The 18,097-nt window shown below is 40.4% G+C and overlaps 1 protein-coding gene across 1 annotated transcript in view; it reads left to right on the plus strand.

The window, feature by feature from the left end:
- LOC127619812 (CUB and sushi domain-containing protein 3-like) overlaps positions 1 to 18,097 on the plus strand; it is a 639,489-nt gene that overhangs the window by 565,097 nt on the left and 56,295 nt on the right. The window contains exons 49-54 of the mRNA XM_052092811.1: positions 1,664 to 1,852; positions 6,407 to 6,592; positions 7,224 to 7,418; positions 7,533 to 7,706; positions 8,644 to 8,817; positions 17,212 to 17,385. Of these exons, the coding sequence (XP_051948771.1) occupies positions 1,664 to 1,852; positions 6,407 to 6,592; positions 7,224 to 7,418; positions 7,533 to 7,706; positions 8,644 to 8,817; positions 17,212 to 17,385 (1,092 nt within the window). The remainder of the gene's footprint in view (positions 1 to 1,663; positions 1,853 to 6,406; positions 6,593 to 7,223; positions 7,419 to 7,532; positions 7,707 to 8,643; positions 8,818 to 17,211; positions 17,386 to 18,097) is intronic.

Genomic DNA, 18,097 nt, shown 5'->3' on the forward strand with positions numbered 1-18,097 from the left:
TAACAAAGTCCCCTTTCTGCTGGTCAGAGTGGATTGTTAGGGGGTTACTACACTTGGTGACCTATATGAGATCTAATCGTCTTTTCAAAATTTGGTTTAACGTTTGGGTTTCTCAGATCTCAGTTCTATAGGTATTTATAGTTGCGCCACCTGATCTGCAGGTAGCTGCAGATATCCTGGGAAAGGTGATTACTGCTTTTGGAAAAGGACATAAAGGCATCAGTGTATTACTCCCTGTTAATTCAGAGTCAATCATAAGATGGAGACATAACCCATGTTTTTTTATGGGTGTGATAAGATCCAAGAATTTTGGTTGAAGGTTCAGAGTTTTATATTTACTCCATTTCAGGGGTGGTGCTCAGGGATGGGGAGAGTGGTGGCTTTCGAAGAAGGGTCATATAGAAGACTGGGGTATTTGGATTTGTTTTTTGGGGAATGGGGCAGATATTTGGCATTTTTTGAGGTTTCTCGTGGTGGAACAGTGGAGAGAGAGGGGTAGTTGTTAATGTGTGTGATTATTATATTTTTTATATGTTTTGTTTTGTATTGCTTTTTCTTTTGTGTGTATGTTTAAAATTTGTATTTTCATGTGTGACCACAGGGGTGTTTGTTGAGGGTCGGGTGGGGTTTGGGATTGGGAGGAGTTAAATGTTGATTCTGTGTATTTGTTCTTTGCTTTTTTTGTGTTCGATGCAGGAATCAATAAAAATGTTAATCATAAAAAAAACATCTTCAAAGCCAGGTTGATGCATGTTGAATGAGGCACATAGGAGTTTTACCTCCTTGAAGTGATTATAGCAGAAAATAAAATGATTTCTTAAAGAAATAGTACACCCAAAAAATAAATTCTGTCATTATCATTTACTGAACTTCATGTCATCCAAAACCTCTATGACTTAATTTCTTTCATGGAACTTTTGGTCTGTTCCTCACACAAAGCTGTCATATGGCTTCAGAAGACTTGGAATGAAGCGCATGAGTTGTATGGTCCAATTTCATGGTGCTTTTTCATCCTTTTTTAAGCTTAAAATCTTTAGTCCCCAATCATTTTAATTGAATGGAAAAGAGCGACCAGTAAATCATTCAACATTTCTCCTTTGTGTTCCACGGAATAAAGAAAGTCATATGGGTTTGGAACATGTGGTGAACAGGGCTGAGCCGAGTGGAGTCTGGGCAGAGCGAGGCCGGGAAAATAAGTGGCGAATGACTTTCACCTGCGTGCCACACCGGTCTCGCGTTCCAGTGAGGGGCGGCGGGAGTACTTAAGGAGAGGAGAAGGTGGCAGATGGGAGAGAGAGATGTGTGAAGCTGTTTGTGTGTGTCTGCGTGTCAGTGTGGTGGTGCTGAAAAGCAAACCTTTTGTGTACTGCTGAAAAGCTGCCTTATTGTGTGCGACTGAAAAGTGCAACAATAAATGTCTATGTGTTTTGTCAAGCTGGCCACAGCATCCTCCTTTCCACGAATTGTAACAGAACAGTAAGAGGGTAAGTAAATACTTACAAAAAAAATTTTATAAAGAGAACCTATTCCTAACCCCTTTAAGCAGTGTTCTTAGGGCAGTTGTAACTCCTATGTTCTTAAATGAGCCTATGTTACAGTGCTCTGCTCTGGGTGGCAATTAAGGAACTGATGGGGTCTGGTTTTTGTCTGTCTGCCTGTACAGCTCTGTACTGCAGCACCCCGGACTCTCCCCTCCATGGTTCCATAAGCAGCCAGACAGGAGGACATCTAAACAGCCTGGTACGCTGGGCATGCGACCGTGGCTACCGACTTATTGGAAAGAGCACTGCCATTTGCAAGAAGACCCCCTTCGGCTACTATGCCTGGGACGCCCCTGTTCCTGCTTGTCAAGGTAAAATAAAGAAAAAGAGTTTACAAACCTGTTTGGGGTCATGCAGCTTAGTGGGTAAAGATTTGGGCTCAGTGCTGTTTCCATTAGGAATTTAGAATGGGCTTTTACAAAGGCACTTTTTGATTTATGAATAATATAATGTCTGTGGTTATTACTTGAAGAGACTGTTATATTTTGTTCTACAGCATTACACTCATCCATACATCAAATCTGAATTTTGAAATTGTTTGAAAAAGTTGCTACAAAAAGACTACAATGGTAGTTTAATTCGTCAAGCATGTAAACTAAAATCCGTATGGTAGTTGTTATCCTTGTATAGTAACTTGTTAGCTATTTGCCTTTTTAAAGTACACAATGGTTTCAGAAGTCTTCTTTATGGTACTACTGTGCAATTAATGTTGTAGAACAAAATGTGAAAGTCTTATATTAACCATAAACTTATTTTAATCATAAATTGAAAACTGCTGTTCTAAAAAAAACCATTAGAAATTCCTGAGGGGCATGAAAATGATAATTCTCTTCTGTGATTTAGAACTACAAACTTACAACTCTATTTGTTCTGAATAAGTTCCACTAGATGAAACACAATGTGTCAGGATGCTTGGATTCTTAAAAGTGTGGTAGAGTTAAATATGTTTTAAAGTCAGCAGGTAGTAATTTGGTGCTTGCTGATATGATCTGTAATTTTCATGAAGCTTAATCTCTGGTTTCTCTAAATAGCTTTTACGGTCAGTGATGGAGACGCAGTAATTACTGTCGCCACTCTTCTCACTGATACTGTTTATTCATGATCTGTTTCATTTGTCACATTAATGAGTAATCTTCAGAGCTCTCTTTATCCATCGCTGTCATTTGTATGGCTCCACCTATCTTCTCAGACTTAACTTTACAGTAGAGGAGATGAGCCTGACTTAATTGTTTCTGAACCGATGCACTCATGCAGGGCCCAACTCCATGCACTAATGTGACAGAATTGGCCCCTACTCCCTCTAAGGGACACAGGCTCCACTAACATCATGTGACACTTAAATGACTCCGTAAACTTCCAAAAGCATTCAGGGTGCTTTTAGTTTTTTCGTTAGCCTAAAGCGAAGCAACAAAGGTTCATCTCCTATTCCCTCTTGGTGAGAAACTGCATTATTCTAGATATATGCTCTTTAATTATTGGGAGGTTTATTGTTGGGCTTCTAATGGCTAGGTGATGACAACTGGATGGTTGTGAGCTTCAGTGTTGCTGACTTCTCTCTGGCTCCCGAGCCTCTTTGTTTCTCAAATGTACCAGTGGTTTGCTGCTCGATAAATCTAAACAGCCTGTCCCAAGCGATGATTCATACTTTGTGTCATCACAAAGTACTGTGTGCTGATAAATAATATGTTCCAGTACTGCTTGTGTAAGGGAGCAGGAGAATAAGAAGCAAGGCAGAATGTTTCAATGGCTGGTATATTTTAAAGTTTTGCAACCCTAACAAAAGGCAAGTGGAATAGTTTGAACACTGTTGTTAATGAAAAAGGAACTGCAGATTTTTACAAAGCATTGCAAAATAAATGGAATATTGTTCATAGTATGAACAAAGAACAATAAATGCAAGCAAACCTTGACTTTTTAATTTATCTTAAGTCACGTAGTTATTTTTATTTTGCCTTTTATGACTTTTCAATTATTACATTTAACTATGGCTGTCAATTTAACCTGTTCAGTGCAATTTATTGTATAAAAATAAAGTTGTAAAAAAAAAAAAAAAAAACATAATTAATCATGCAATAAGGAATGTCCATATAATCTGCGCAATTCAAGCTTGAAGTACCATCTTCATGTTTTTACGAGTGTCAGTAAACAGGGGTAGACTGGTCATAGGGAGCACCTGGTGATTTTGTGGTGGGTCGCTGGGTAATTTGGGCCAGCATGTTGCTGCGCAAGTACCAACACATCCTACAGGTAATATAAACAGCCGCTTTGGGGTCCAACATGCCAGCACGGACCCCAGTGAGTGAAAACTCTGTAAGGTAACGCCTTTTATTCTGGCTTTTATTTTTAAAAACTATAATAATTTATTTTGATAGTACTTACTCATCGTAGCGCATTTTCGTTTGGGCGCAATAATTTTACTTAAAAATCACAATAATGTTGACAAACAAAGACAACATATTAAGTATGAGATGAGCTCTGAATAATAACAAAATTACAAATAAATTACAACAAATACAGTAACGGCAGCATATATAAAATCTGCAAACAGTAAAGTTATGAGCAGTACATCATCATTTGCATAATTTATTCACACCACAAAGTATTACTGAGAGCTGAAGTGTGGCTTGCTGAATAATGCTTACGCCTTTGTGGCTTGCTTTGTTTAAAACACAAACATTTTATATTGAGCAGGTGTGTTATGGTGTGGTGTGTTGCGGGACGGGTTTGGTTGTCCGCTCTGGGCCAGAAAGCCCTGGGAATAAAAACCACAATAAAAACCTCTTGACTTGACTTGACTTGAAACGTTTTAATCACAATCCGCCCCTGGCAGTAAGTGCAACTCCAGCTGTATTCTGTAGGCAATGCACAGCTGTTCAGGAAACAAAATACATTTATCGAAAACGGACAGCGTTTAAACAGCTGGAGTGTATTTAAAAAATGTAAAATAATTTTACTAAAAAATGATGTATGGTGTGGCAAGGGTGTGGCATTTATTTTGCAAATGGCCATACATTTGCATTACTGCTGCATTTCTATGGAGAAGCCACAAATAAATAATTTTGCTACTGTTTTGCCATCATTAAAACACATTTATTGAATTTTTTTTGCATTTACATTTTTTTGTGAATTAAATATAAATAACAAAATATCAGTCACCAGAGCACCAAGCAATTGTCCATTGTTAAACCACCAATGTTGTCTATCGTTAAACACATTAACAGATTCCAAATGTTCCTTAGCTTGACCTGTGCAAGCTTTCACACTTTTTAATCCAGAAAATATTTCTCAGGGTAGGTGGTAACTTTATCTTTTAAAGTCATACATCTCCAAAGTCACATAAGTATTGGCTACAAAAAAATAATTCAACATTTTCACCATTATTACCCAGGAAAGAAAAGACAAAGTTCACTGAGCACTCGTTGACCTGTTATCCACTAGGGGTTTGCTGTCACAATGGAACCTGCCATGAAACCAGTGGCATAGGTTTGATGAGAACATACCTGAAAGAATTCACAAATATATCTTGTAATTTAAGAGGAATTTGAACTAGGTATTTCAAACCTGCATACAAAACCTCTGCTAGAGAAAACACATGTGTATAACTAGACATTTAACTCAAAACCTTATAGTTACTTACAGTAAATACAGACCTTGTGACAACTTCCCCTTTAGACAATTGGCACGGTCTCCCTATATCAAAATAATCACAATTATAATAATTATATCCTTTTTTTAAATAATTAAAATATTTCACACGTAGAACTGGCAACAATGGGGGAGGGGCTGGGAAAGGCAGAAACACGGGAAGAAAATTGAAACAAACAACGGATTAATAATTACAGGTATAACTTGAATTGGAATAAGTCACTTTATGAAGGCCAAATTGTTTTTATTTGTTAAACATGGATGGAGAGTCACACAGAGGCACAGACCATGTTATTTGAGCTAATACATTTCTGTATCACCTTTGTAATAAGCCATCTGAAAGCCCAACATAACTCAAAGTAAGTCTAAAATAAAAATCCAGTGCACATAATAATTGTAATTACTGGTCAACTACGACATTGTACCTATATTAATTCAACATGTCTAATAATCATTCAGTGAAAACCTTTTTTCCATGTATCTGTTCATGTTGTCATTATTATCATGGTTGAGAAAATGAACTGGGTTCCTTTGTGACAGTGTCACACACATCCAGTTTCCTGTGGTTGTGTTGGAAGCTCATAAAATCTGAAAATATGCCCAAAACAGTGACCCTCGAGTGCCCATGTATATAAGCAAAAAAAAAAAGCCAATAGTTGCTATTAATAAGCAGACTTGGCAAATATGCATGTCAAATGCAGAATCACTAAGCACATGCTGCTGTAGCCAGACATGCAATTGGTCGCAGATGTAATCGGCCGCTTTAGTCAAGGACTGCAGTAGTTATTTGTGCATTCAGTTAGAATTGAGATAGTTCGACATAAACTCTTACATAACGGCAGCATCAACTATAATTTACTTACATTTATATTTTATACGTTGGGATGCCAAATGCTGATCCGCCCCTGACAAGACCTGTTTTTCAAGTTTTAAACTATGTTTAAATTCAAACAGCATCCTAAAAATGCTGTTTATGACTAGACGCAACAAAAGTGAGATGCTCCAATCCCATCTGTCTGATACATGTTTACATAGCGCATCCTTAGAAAAGCCCTCATAATTAGTCTAACTGGGACAGATTCTGTTGGCCAATGATAGGCTTATGCTTAATGATATGGAAAAAAACAATATATTGCCTTCTAAAGCCACTTTTTGTATTGTCTTATCAGTGCTTAACTCATCTGCCACAATAATCTCTGTCTTGTTTTCACACCCATAAGCTGTCTCCTGTGGAGTGCCAAAGGCTCCTGTGAATGGAGGAGTTCTTGCCATGGACTATTCAGTGGGTACACGTGTGACCTACTTCTGCAATGATGGCTACCGGCTGTCCTCCAAAGAGTTGACCAGCGCTGTGTGCCAGCCTGACGGCACCTGGAGCAACCACAACAAGGTCCCTCGCTGCTCAGGTACAGTGCCAACCTACGCAGAGAGATACTCAATAACCTATGAATCATTGGAAGCTGTTACTGAATTATTCTCACTTACCAAACCAAAGGCCATTGATTTCATCATAACTCAAAATGAACCAGAAATAGCTACAAAATTAAAAAAGTCTTTAAAAATTAATAGTATTAACTATGCTTATTAGAGTATTGCGGTGCTATCGACAAACTCACACTTTTCCCGGTGCTATTGCCAAACTCACACTTTGCCCGAGCGGAGCGCTGTATTGTATGAAGCATAGAGTAGCTGCCTATGTAGAGCATTCCAAATAGGTCACTTATGAGGTTCCATTTCAGTTTGGAAGTTTCCTCTAGGCAGGAGACAGCAAGGCAGCTTTATAGGTTTTGAAACATAGCCATTAACTTATACCCATTAAAGTCTGGGCACAAGAGGTTTGGCTGCATTGCAAAAACATTTATATTAAGGTCTTTCATATCCGCAGTGGAGTTAACAGCATTTGAATGTGTTGCGGTTTCGAACTCATTTGTGGATAACTGTGGTAAGTGCTAATTGTGCTGGCAGATTCAACTTCACATGAGGTACTTTTGGGTGGCAGCGTGTTTCTGAATATTGGTTTGTGTGTTTGTTGAACAGTTGTGGTTTGCCCAAGTATCGGGTCTTTCTCGCTGGAACATGGGCGCTGGCGGATCGTTAACGGTTCGCATTATGAGTACAGAACCAAAATCATCTTCACCTGCGATCCTGGCTATTACCGCCTAGGCCCTGCCCACATTCAGTGTATGACCAATGGGGCATGGAGCTGGAAGAATGAGAGGCCCCACTGCCAAAGTAAGGGAAATGTGTGTTTCAAGTGCAAATCACCAACTGCTCTGCTCTGTAAGTCAAATGTGTTAACCTGCTGCCAAATTGTTCTTTGTCTTATCCTCTCCCCACATTCCACAGTCATTTCATGTGGGGATCTGGCCACGCCTCCCAATGGGAAGAAAATTGGAACTCAGACCACCTTTGGGGCCACAGCCATATTTACATGTGACAATGCCTTTATGCTGGTGGGCTCCACAGTGAGAGAGTGTCTATCTTCAGGTCTATGGAGTGGAACGGAGACACGCTGCCTAGGTAATGTTGTGTATACTCAATGCTGCTTTTCATAGGTCTTGTTTTAGGTATTTTTGCCTAGCAGCTGTGCAACCTTGTTAAATGTGGCAGAAAGCCTTTTTGCTTGATGATTCTTGCAAACATACATCTTTTAGGTTGTGTTAGTGACGTGTAATTTCTGATATTTTTATTATATACAGTATATATATCCAGTGTGTTTACATTGTGAAGAATTATTATTATTAATACATTTATATTTATGCATTCGATGCTTTAATTTAAAACAATTTACAGTGCATTCAAAGCATAAATTTTATCTAAATATCTAAGCATCTTAAATACCGCATTTTTCTTACACTCTTGGCAAATTGTAATAATACTTTTACAGCACACTTTGGTTAATGTTTATTTTAACATAAACTAATGCATTTCTTTAAGTAAAAGTTGTATATGTAAGCATTAGTTATGTTATGCATTATTAACTAACATGAACAAACAAAGAACAATTCAATTTTCATAAATTAAAATTAATAAAGATTAGTATATGCTGTAAAAAATATATTGTTAATGCATTAGTTCATGATGCCTAACGAATTAACTAATGTTAACATATAGAACCTTATTGATAAGTGTTATCAAGTGTTACAATTTTGCTAAAAGTACTCTGTTTTAAAGGATGTTTAGATATTTTTACTGGAAAACAAGACAATGAATACTGATTAAGAAGTTTTTTGCATGTATGAAGTACATCAGACACCTCAATGTGTTCCTCCTGCTCCACTGAAGTGCTAAATTCTAAATGTACACATACTAAACGAAACACTTAATTACCGCAGACATGTCTCTCTAAAAGCATTGGTTAATATTTTACTGTGTATCTTTGGATATATCTCAGAAACTCACGGCTGCTCAGACCTTTCACTTTAATGATTCTCTCTCCTCTTTTATCTCCACTCAGCTGGCCACTGTGGTGTGCCCGACCAGATCATCAACGGTCAGGTTAATGGGGAGAACTTTGGCTACAGAGACACAGTCGTGTACCAGTGCATCTCTGGCTTTCGCCTCATCGGATCCTCTGTGCGTATCTGCCAACAAGACCACAACTGGTCCGGACAGCTGCCCATCTGTGTCCGTGAGTTTGGGACTAACTGTCTTCCTTTCACAGACAAGTTATGGAAAATTAGTGAACCACTGAATAGATTAATTCAGACAGAAATGCTCATGCCTTTTATTTTCAAATTATTTAATTAAGAATTAAGGTAATTTCTTGATCGTGCAAGAAAAAAAGTAAAGACTTAAAACTTTTTATTTAATTGCCAATGGATTAGACAAATAGACTTAATTCAAGGTAGTCATACAATATTACACAATTTTGCTTCTCAAGTCAATTAATCGCTTTTTAAAGATGTTTAGATATTTTTACTGGAAAACAAGAGAAAAATACTTATTAAGACAATCATATTTATTTTTCAAGGGCTGTAAATTCAACATATTAATTTTGTAAATATAATCATAAAATAATTACTGAATGAGAACATTAACACATTAAATCCACATACTGCAGAAGGTTTGCCTCAGTTCAGTTTTTTTATCTTACTTAATGTTTATTTGTTTGAGGAAAATAAGCTGGTAAAAAGAGCTATGGGGAAAGGAGTGGAGTAACTGTTACCAAAAACTAAGGTTGCAGAATTTATCCACATTCTTACTGAATGCATAGCATCTCCCAGTTTATTGTGGGACAGTGATGATGAATTTGTCAAAAGGCCCTTACCCACCTACAGTCCCGGTACTTTTCTCTTTGTAGCTTTCTAGATGAGAACGGAGTTGAGGCCGACTTCTGTATTATGACGTATTTCAGAGTGAAACAGCTTATTGAACTAGAGAAATATGTAGGGCAGGGATTTGAGTTTATCCATTGGTTGTTGATTGGATTGTGAAAATATGGGCATTGCATAGCAGAACGGAGGCAGATCTTTATGCGAGTTTGCAGTGGACACACACACCCCTACCACCGTTATGCTCGAGTCAGGGGCAGTTAACGGTGAAATTGATCAGCAATCTTGACACATATATTATCAAACTGACAACATAAACACGCACAAGCACATCGCAGTCTTTGCTTACAAAGAGGCTGTAGCCTCTTAAAAAACGAGTGAGTAAAAATATATTTTAACATTTTGAATCACAATACACTACATATAAAGGATGCTGTGCATCCCAAGACAACTGCATTCAAAAATTTCAATAAACTCCAGAGGCATCCGAAACTTTGTATTCATTGGTGATCACCTCAGCAATTCAGGTGTGAAATGTCTCGGGAGTTTGGGTTCAAGAACAATAGTTTTGAAGGAAAACAGATGAAAATAAACCTTGCCATCTTCACCAACATGCGATTGACAATTCGTTCAACTCTGCAAGGTTGTGGTATTTGTAAGATAGGGGCAGGGTTTAAGCAGACTAAATGATTGGAGATGTCCTACAAACATCACCAGAGGGAAGTCTGTCGTTTCATCTGAAGATCGAGTTATTACATTTTAATTAAAGATTATGAAGTAAAAAAAAAAACATATGCATGGATGAATCATTCACAGTAAGATCAATACCATGCATTTATAAAATAGATAGGGTGAATTTTCATTTTATGCCGACTTTAATTTACCCACTCTTGATAAACATCTTTTTAGTTATGTCCTTTTCCCAGTAAAAAAAAAAAAAGAATAATGTGGTAATCCAGTAATCACATTATTTTCTGTATAGTCACACAGTACAGTACAGTGAAAACTGAAAGCATCTCCCGTTGAAGTTACCCAGCAGCTCTGCTCCCCCTTGCATACACATACTGTATGTGAAACAGGTCATACTCTTTGGACACTTTGTTGGTTTTATGTTATTTCTGTTAAGGGAATTGTAAAATTTGTGCAATTCTCTTGAGTAGCAGGTTAGCAGTTACAAGGTTTTTCACAAATGGCGATTGCGGACTTCTTGGGTTTCTCAGTGCTTTCTCAGTGCATAGGTTTTTGACCAATCACAGGCTGCAAATCCTCCCACAGCCCCGGTATGCCCCTCAAAGTACCTATCCTGGAGTAGGAGCTAAAAATGTCCTGTCAAACGGCTATGAGGAACTGTAGGTCCGAAAATGATGCGAAAATGTTGAGAAGTACTAGTCCTGGGGTAAGTACCTGAAAGTGTTTATGGTCACTTAACCCTTTCCCCGCCAAACACGGAATTTTCCGTGTTTTATGAAAAAACGCTTCCCCGCCAAACACGGAATTTTCCGGGTTTCCGTGTTTTAGGTGTTATACGGTAAGGAAGACCCCTGCGCATGTTTTGAAAGAGTACGCAACTCTTTGATCAAAGAAACAGACTGCCATCGTCTCAAACATGAAGAAGTGGAGTATGAGAAGCTCAAAATATCAGACATAAACATGCCTTTTTCTCAGCTTTTTGCCTACCTCTGTTCAAGTCGCAATAAAAAAAGAACAAATGAAGATAAAATAAAATCGTTTTTTTTGCCTAAAAGCAGAGGCCCAGATCTTTATTTTGATATATAGCATCTTCATATATTCATGGAAGAAAATATTCTGGGGCCATTAAAATTTAGCGATAATCATCCAAAACCCTGGCGGTGGCTGGCAACTTTTTTTAAAAAACGCTGGCGGGGAAAGAGTTAAAAGGACTTTCGTTCTGCAGTGTTATAGGGCCTAAAGACTGATCCTACATTTTCGGGAACTGAAAGCTATTTGGCACAGCATCGTCATCTTCTAACACCTTAAATTGTTACCTACATTGGGAGTTTGTGTTGCACCAAACCTAGACGGCTTCTATTAATAAACACTATAGCTGTCTACACTGGAAGCGCTCATCTTCAGTTGATCTCTTTCTATTTTTGTACTTCAGACAGTTACTTTTTTATTTATTCAAATTATTTATTTTTTTTAGGTTTGATTTACTGTTGATAAAGTGTAGCCTCTAGCTACTGATTGATCAGTCATTAGTGATGATGTGAAGCTTTGATGCTTCCAGGGTAGAGAGTCTTAAGCCATTGTGGTTTGATGTTACACAAAATCAGCAAAAAAATCAGCTTGACCAGTATTTGATGTAACTTTTTTCCACACTTTCATTCATGTGGCCTCTCCTCAATTGATCTTTTAGAGAATGGCAGCCAATTAGAATGATTACAGGGCTATTAGGGCAGTTCTTTTGATTATTGTGATTGCCACTTCTACGAGGCATTACTTTAACACTGCTTCTGAAACAATCACAGAGCTGTTTGGTATCTACAAATCATCTCGCACATTTTGAAACTGAATAAAGCGAAAAGAAAGCAAGCCAATTTAATGCCAGACAGGTTGCGCAAGTATTTCTGATTTGGTTCCTCAGTGGATCTAACAGCTGCTGACATACTTGTATTAATCGTTTACCACACTTAAACTTGAAAAGTTTTGTTACATCTACGCTGTCTACATTTCATAAACAAGCTTTGCGCTACAGGCTGAAATCATTGTCAGGAGACAAGATAGAGAGCATGTAATATAGAGAAAGAAAAAGAGGGAAGTATGAGTTCATTTTCAGCTATTTTTGCATGGAATGATTTGGTTTGAAATTTGGGCTATGGCAGATCTTTAAATTAAAGGGAAATTGCCTCTGTGCAAAGAGAAACAAATTACAACTGTGATTATGCAAATAAATGTTGGCTTTTTATGAGAACACAAGAGACAAACAATACTCTAGCTTAGAAGACAAATTTCAAAAGCAAACCTCTAAATGTGTCATATCAGAGAAAGAAATTGAACATAAATAGAATACAAGCTGTTCTTTGGCTTAATATGTCAGAATAAGAAAGACCCTGGAGATAATCACATTATGTACTGTATAGTGTAAATTTGCGTTGCGGTATAAAGTCTTGTTCCAGTCCAAAAACCGCCAACATAGGCCACGTGCTCACTTATATTAATACCAATATTGATTTTGCTATGTTTACACCTCTCATCCACACTAGAAAGGTGCTTTCCCCCACCAAAAATTAAGATAAACACTCCCCATTAGTGGATGCTTTGCAAAGGGATGTTGCGAAAACAGACTAGTGTGGATGTTCCCTTAGACAGCAAGAGGCCACATGGCTGACATATAAAACCACCAACCACCTTTTGTTTTAGGTGCCATTATTAGGTGGTATTATCTGATAGATTATACCACAATAGTGGACCAGCAGTGTGGAATTTGTTTTTTTTTTAATAATGGCACAGCAGTCTTTGTGAACAAGTAATTATATATCCAAAATAAATAAGTACTAATTATTTCACAGACATAACTCATTGTGGAATATACAATTCTGCTTATGGATATCTAGTTACATTGGTACTAAGTACCTCAAATAAAACTCTGACCAAGATTTGATGCCACTAACCTTGCAAATTGCTTACGCATAATTAGTTCTTCCTCAAAGGTGCTCATTTTATCAACCAGATGCCTAGTAAATAAACTTGTATTTACAGGTGGACTGATAATGATTGGAATTGTCGATTCTAGCCCTCTCTTGCCATTTCTGTGTGCAATATGCATCAAATGTCAGCTCAGTGTTAGAGTCTGATACTGATTGAACGTTTAGGCCTATTAAATGTCACTCACCACATAAATGAAGTCAACCGAACCTGACATATTTTCGATTAAAAAGCAGTATGTTGTTATTAGATTGATATACATTGCATCTTGTACTCTGACAAGTGAATTGAGAGTGCTGATCTAAACTTAACATCAGACTGACAGCTCATATCCAAAGGTACTGAGTGAGAATCTCTCATTTAAAGCATGAATAGCCCCTAACACACTTAAACACTCTTTCCGCTTCATTCAACAAATGTCTGCAATTGAGTACAAATGTTACTGTGTTGCCCATTGCCTTTAAAAGCAGGACTTTATTGGACTAATGCTCCCTCTACACACAGATAGTGGGTCATTTTGACTGTCACGGGTCCATTAAATGACACTCCTCCTGCCAAAAGGTCTTGGTACCATATACTACACTAAGAGTGTGGGACATTTTTCTCCAGATACGGCAAGAAGGGGTGATTGTCACACGGTATGTGCCGTGGCACCGTGCTCATCTCGGGACTTGAGTCTGTAGCCAGTGCTGAAGCGGTCTCATATGCATCAACCCGAGTGGTGAGGCCATGGCTGAGGATGCCATATGCCCCAGGAGCCTCTGGAAATGTTTTAGAGGAACCGCTGTGCCGGGCTCAAAGAGAGCAAGGCACCTGAGCACTGACTGACTGACTGTCATTGAGACTAACTTCATGCCGAGAAAAGAGATGCTCTGAACCGGGACGAGCTTGCTCTTTTCCCATTTGACCTGAAGCCCAAGACGGCTGAGGTGCCTGAGCACCTAGTCACTGAGCGCACAGTAACTATCGAGAGTGAGCCAGGATGAGCCAGTCATCGAGGTAGTTGAGTATGCAAATGCCCACTTTCCTTAGCGGGGCAAGAGCTGCCTCTGCGATCTTCGTGAATACGCGAGGGGACAGGGATAGGCCAAAGGGGAGGACCTTGTACTGATACGCCTGGCTGTCGAACGCAAAACATAAGAAGGGTCGGTGTCGAGGCAGAATGGAGACGTGGAAGAACACGTCCTTCAGGTCTACCGCCGTGAACCAATCTAGCTGTCAAACGCAGGTAAGAATCTGTTTCTGCATGAGCATTTTGAATGGTAGTCTGTGTAAGACATGGTTGAGAACTCACAGGTCCAAGATTGGTCGCAACCTGCCGCTTTTTTTGGGTACGATGAAGTAAGGGCTGTAGAAACCCTTCTCCATCTCGGCTGGAGGGACGGGCTCTATCGCATCCTTGAGGAGCAGAATCGTGATCTCTGCTCGTAAGGCGCTGGCTTTCTCGCCACGCACGGAAGTGGAGCGAACACCGCTGAAAGGAGGCGAGAGAGCCGGGCGAACTGAATTGCGTAGCCGAGTCGGATGGTCCTGGCCAGCCAGCGAGACAGATTGGGAAGTGAAAGCCACGCATCCAAACTCTGCACGAGGGGCATTAACGGGACGATCACTTTTGACGTACTGGGTGGGGCTTCGCAGCGGGAGGGATCAGGTAATAGTGCGTCGGGAGGCAGAAGAGCGTCCCGAGGCTTGGGTGCTGAGAAAAGTCTCAAAGCACTTACCTTGCTCCATGCACCCAGCAGGGGGCGGGTTAGAGAAAGAGGAAGAGGTCCTAGAGAGGCGTCTTCGGAACTCATCAGCGCTGGCCTGCCGGGGCTGAGCAGTCATTGGGCCGGAGGCGAGGAAACTGCGTCCGGGGAGCCGGGACTGTAGAGTTTTGGGGCTGGGGTGCCTTGAGAATGGTGCACACTAGCTGGATGACCCAGGGAGTGAGGAAAACTCTCTTTATTGAGAATGTGGGTGCCGTAGCCTGAAGGCGGAGTGGCAAATGAAACAAGGATTGTCCTCCCAGCCCTCCACCGGGGGACGGAGTGGTCTTGGTACCAGCTCCGGAGCGAACGTCTGACTGCCTGGGTCACCCATCTCAGGAGCACTTCGGAGCTTTCCTGGTCTTGGAAGGGGTCCTGGAGACGGGGGCGTATGCTGCCTGCGAGGTGCTTGACGCTGGGGCTGAGAGCTGCGCCCGGGTTGAGGCGGAGCTACCTGTTATTTAGCCGCAGGGGGACGCCCTCGGCGAGCAGGTGGGGCGCGCTGGTTTGGCGGTGCCGCGGCAAGATGTGCCATCTGTTTCTTCACCGCAGAAAACAGCTGGACGAAGTCGTCGACGGTGTCGCCGAAGAGGCCAAGCTGGAAGACGGGATGTGGAGAAAGATTGCTTTGTCAACGTTGCGCATCTCGACCGTGTTCAGCCAGAGGTGACGCTCCTGGACCACGAGGGTGGCCATCGCTCGCCCAAGTGCCAGGGGCAGAGCACAGTTCCTGCAGCACGTCGGGGTCGGATCTACCCAGGTGCAGATCTTTGAGTGCCTTGGCTTGGTGAACTTGCAGGAGAGCCATGGGATGCAGGGCGGAGGCGGCCTGTCCGGTGGCGCTGTAGACTTTCGAGGTCAGTGATGATGTAATTCTACAGGCTTTGGAGGGGAGTACCGGGCAGTCCCACCAGGTGGCGGAATTCTTGGGACACAAGTGGATCACAACCGCTCTGTCCACCTGGAGGACCTCCATGTACCCATGAGCCGCCTCGCCATCCAGGGTAGTGAGAGCGGATGAGCGGAGGGGTCGGTTCCCAGCAGTAAAGGATGCCCACCACGACCGTGTCAGCTCGTCATGCACTTCAGGGAAGAACGGAACTGGGGGGGGGGGGTGCCTATGAGCAGCGCAGAGAACATGAACCATTCATAAAACGCTGTCTGCATGTGATCATAGCCCAGGCACCCCAGGCAGCTTTTATATCTTTAAAAAGACAACGCCTTTCAACGCCTGCTGTGTATTGCTCTTTTATGAGTGGGAACTCAAACTCTTTTAGAGGAAATTAACTCTTTTTAGGAGGAGAAACACTCTTTCAGGCAATGAAAGCCCTGTCGAAGTGCCCTGGGGCATAGACTGCACAGCGTGCAGAGAGAGATAACGCCAGCTGGAAAAACGCCATAGATCCAACAGCAGTGCTTATCACCAGTAGAGGTGAGTGGAACGGTGGTGAACTTTCAGCTCCGAAGAATGATTCTGACTGGCACTTGCTGCCCCGCTTCCCTTAATACCCATATGTCCGGGGCGGGGCATGCAAATTCTGTCTGCCAACTTGACATTGGCCTTTTCTCAGGTTCAAAGTTATGTTTGCCGTCCCAGGAAGACCCCTTGTGTCACTTCATTCGACACAACGTTGAGTGAGTGATAGAAGGGGAACTAATCATGATATCATGATATATCGTGATATATGTCGAATCGTAACAAGTGTATCGCAATGCATATCGTATCGAGAGGTGGCTGGCGATACCCAGCCCTATTACCCACTGGAATTTTTCATGTTAAAACCATAAACCTTACTAAAATTGGTTAGATTTAAAGATTTTTTGATTAATGCTAAAGTATTTAATTTCTGCGCCACTCACTCTACCAAATGGAATTGCAAAAATAAACATCTGCCTTTGATCATACAAACAAATAGTCCCGCCCCCAACTCACGATATTGGTCAAGTCAATGTTATTGTCTCTCTTGATATGGTCGCTCAAAAAACAAAAACAGACATTTTTATAGTGCCACAGTGACACAGTGTTTACAGTTTTCAAGAAAATGACCCTAGGAATGGCTTACTTATGGCAGTCTCTGCATATTAAGATGGGATAAGAGAAAGTGTTTTAACAAGAAGTTACTTCAGCTTTAAAACAAACTAAAATTCAAGATATATTCTGTGAAAACATGTCTTAATATCTCATTCAGCTTTGCTTCTCAAGTAACTATGTTATTTTAAGGATGTTTAGATATTTTTACTGGGAAACAAGACATAAAGAAATCATCCAACATGACACAATTTGTTTTTAGCATGTTGCCTATGCCATATTAAAATTCTTACTCTCCTCATCTCTAGCCATCAGTTGTGGGCACCCAGGGAGCCCCATTTATGGCCGTACCGTTGGCAATGGCTTCAACCTGAATGATGTGGTGAGCTTCTCCTGCAATATGGGCTATGTGATGGAGGGTCCCTCTCGGGCCCAGTGTCAGGCCAACCGACAATGGAGCCAGCCACCACCAACATGTAAAGGTGGGGAGAAAAGTTAAGTCTTTTATTCACACAGAGCTTTGCCTGATCCACCGCCTGCCAAAATAAAAGCACTGCAGTGCACTGGGTGTAAGGAGGGTAGTTGCTGCTGCCATGGCACCTGCACTATACCATACGTGGCTGCCTATTGTCGAGTTTGGTGCCTGAAATTTTTTTAACTGCCTTTGATGATACCTTTTAGGAAACAAAATAGAAACGGAGATTACTTGTTACAGATAGAATGTTAAATATGGCTGATATATTCAGTTTGATTAAGATTGCATGTTCTGTGATATGCGAAAGCTGCATGTACACGCTCACTTATTACTGCATGAAACTGCAGATGATATGGGATACTAACACAGAGTGAACTATACATCACAAAAGATCACTGTATTACAGTGTACATGGTTTATTAAAACCGTGTACATTTTTCAAGGGAAAGTTCAGCAAAAAATTCAAATTCTATGATCATTTACTGTCTTTCCAAACACATATGATTTTTTTTTCCATGGAACACATAAGTAGATGTTAGATGCTCTATTTTGAGCATCTAGCATCAATAGATGCTCTATTTTGATTTTATTTATTTATTTTTTGAGAATGGAATTAACATTGAAATCTGACATGGCAAATGCTCACACTATAGAGTACAATTTTGCATGTGTTTCTTACATTTGACCTATTTGTTTTCACTGAAGTCACTTGATTAGCG

Source organism: Xyrauchen texanus, chromosome 26, assembly GCF_025860055.1.
Source record: "Xyrauchen texanus isolate HMW12.3.18 chromosome 26, RBS_HiC_50CHRs, whole genome shotgun sequence".
NCBI lineage: Eukaryota > Metazoa > Chordata > Actinopteri > Cypriniformes > Catostomidae > Xyrauchen > Xyrauchen texanus.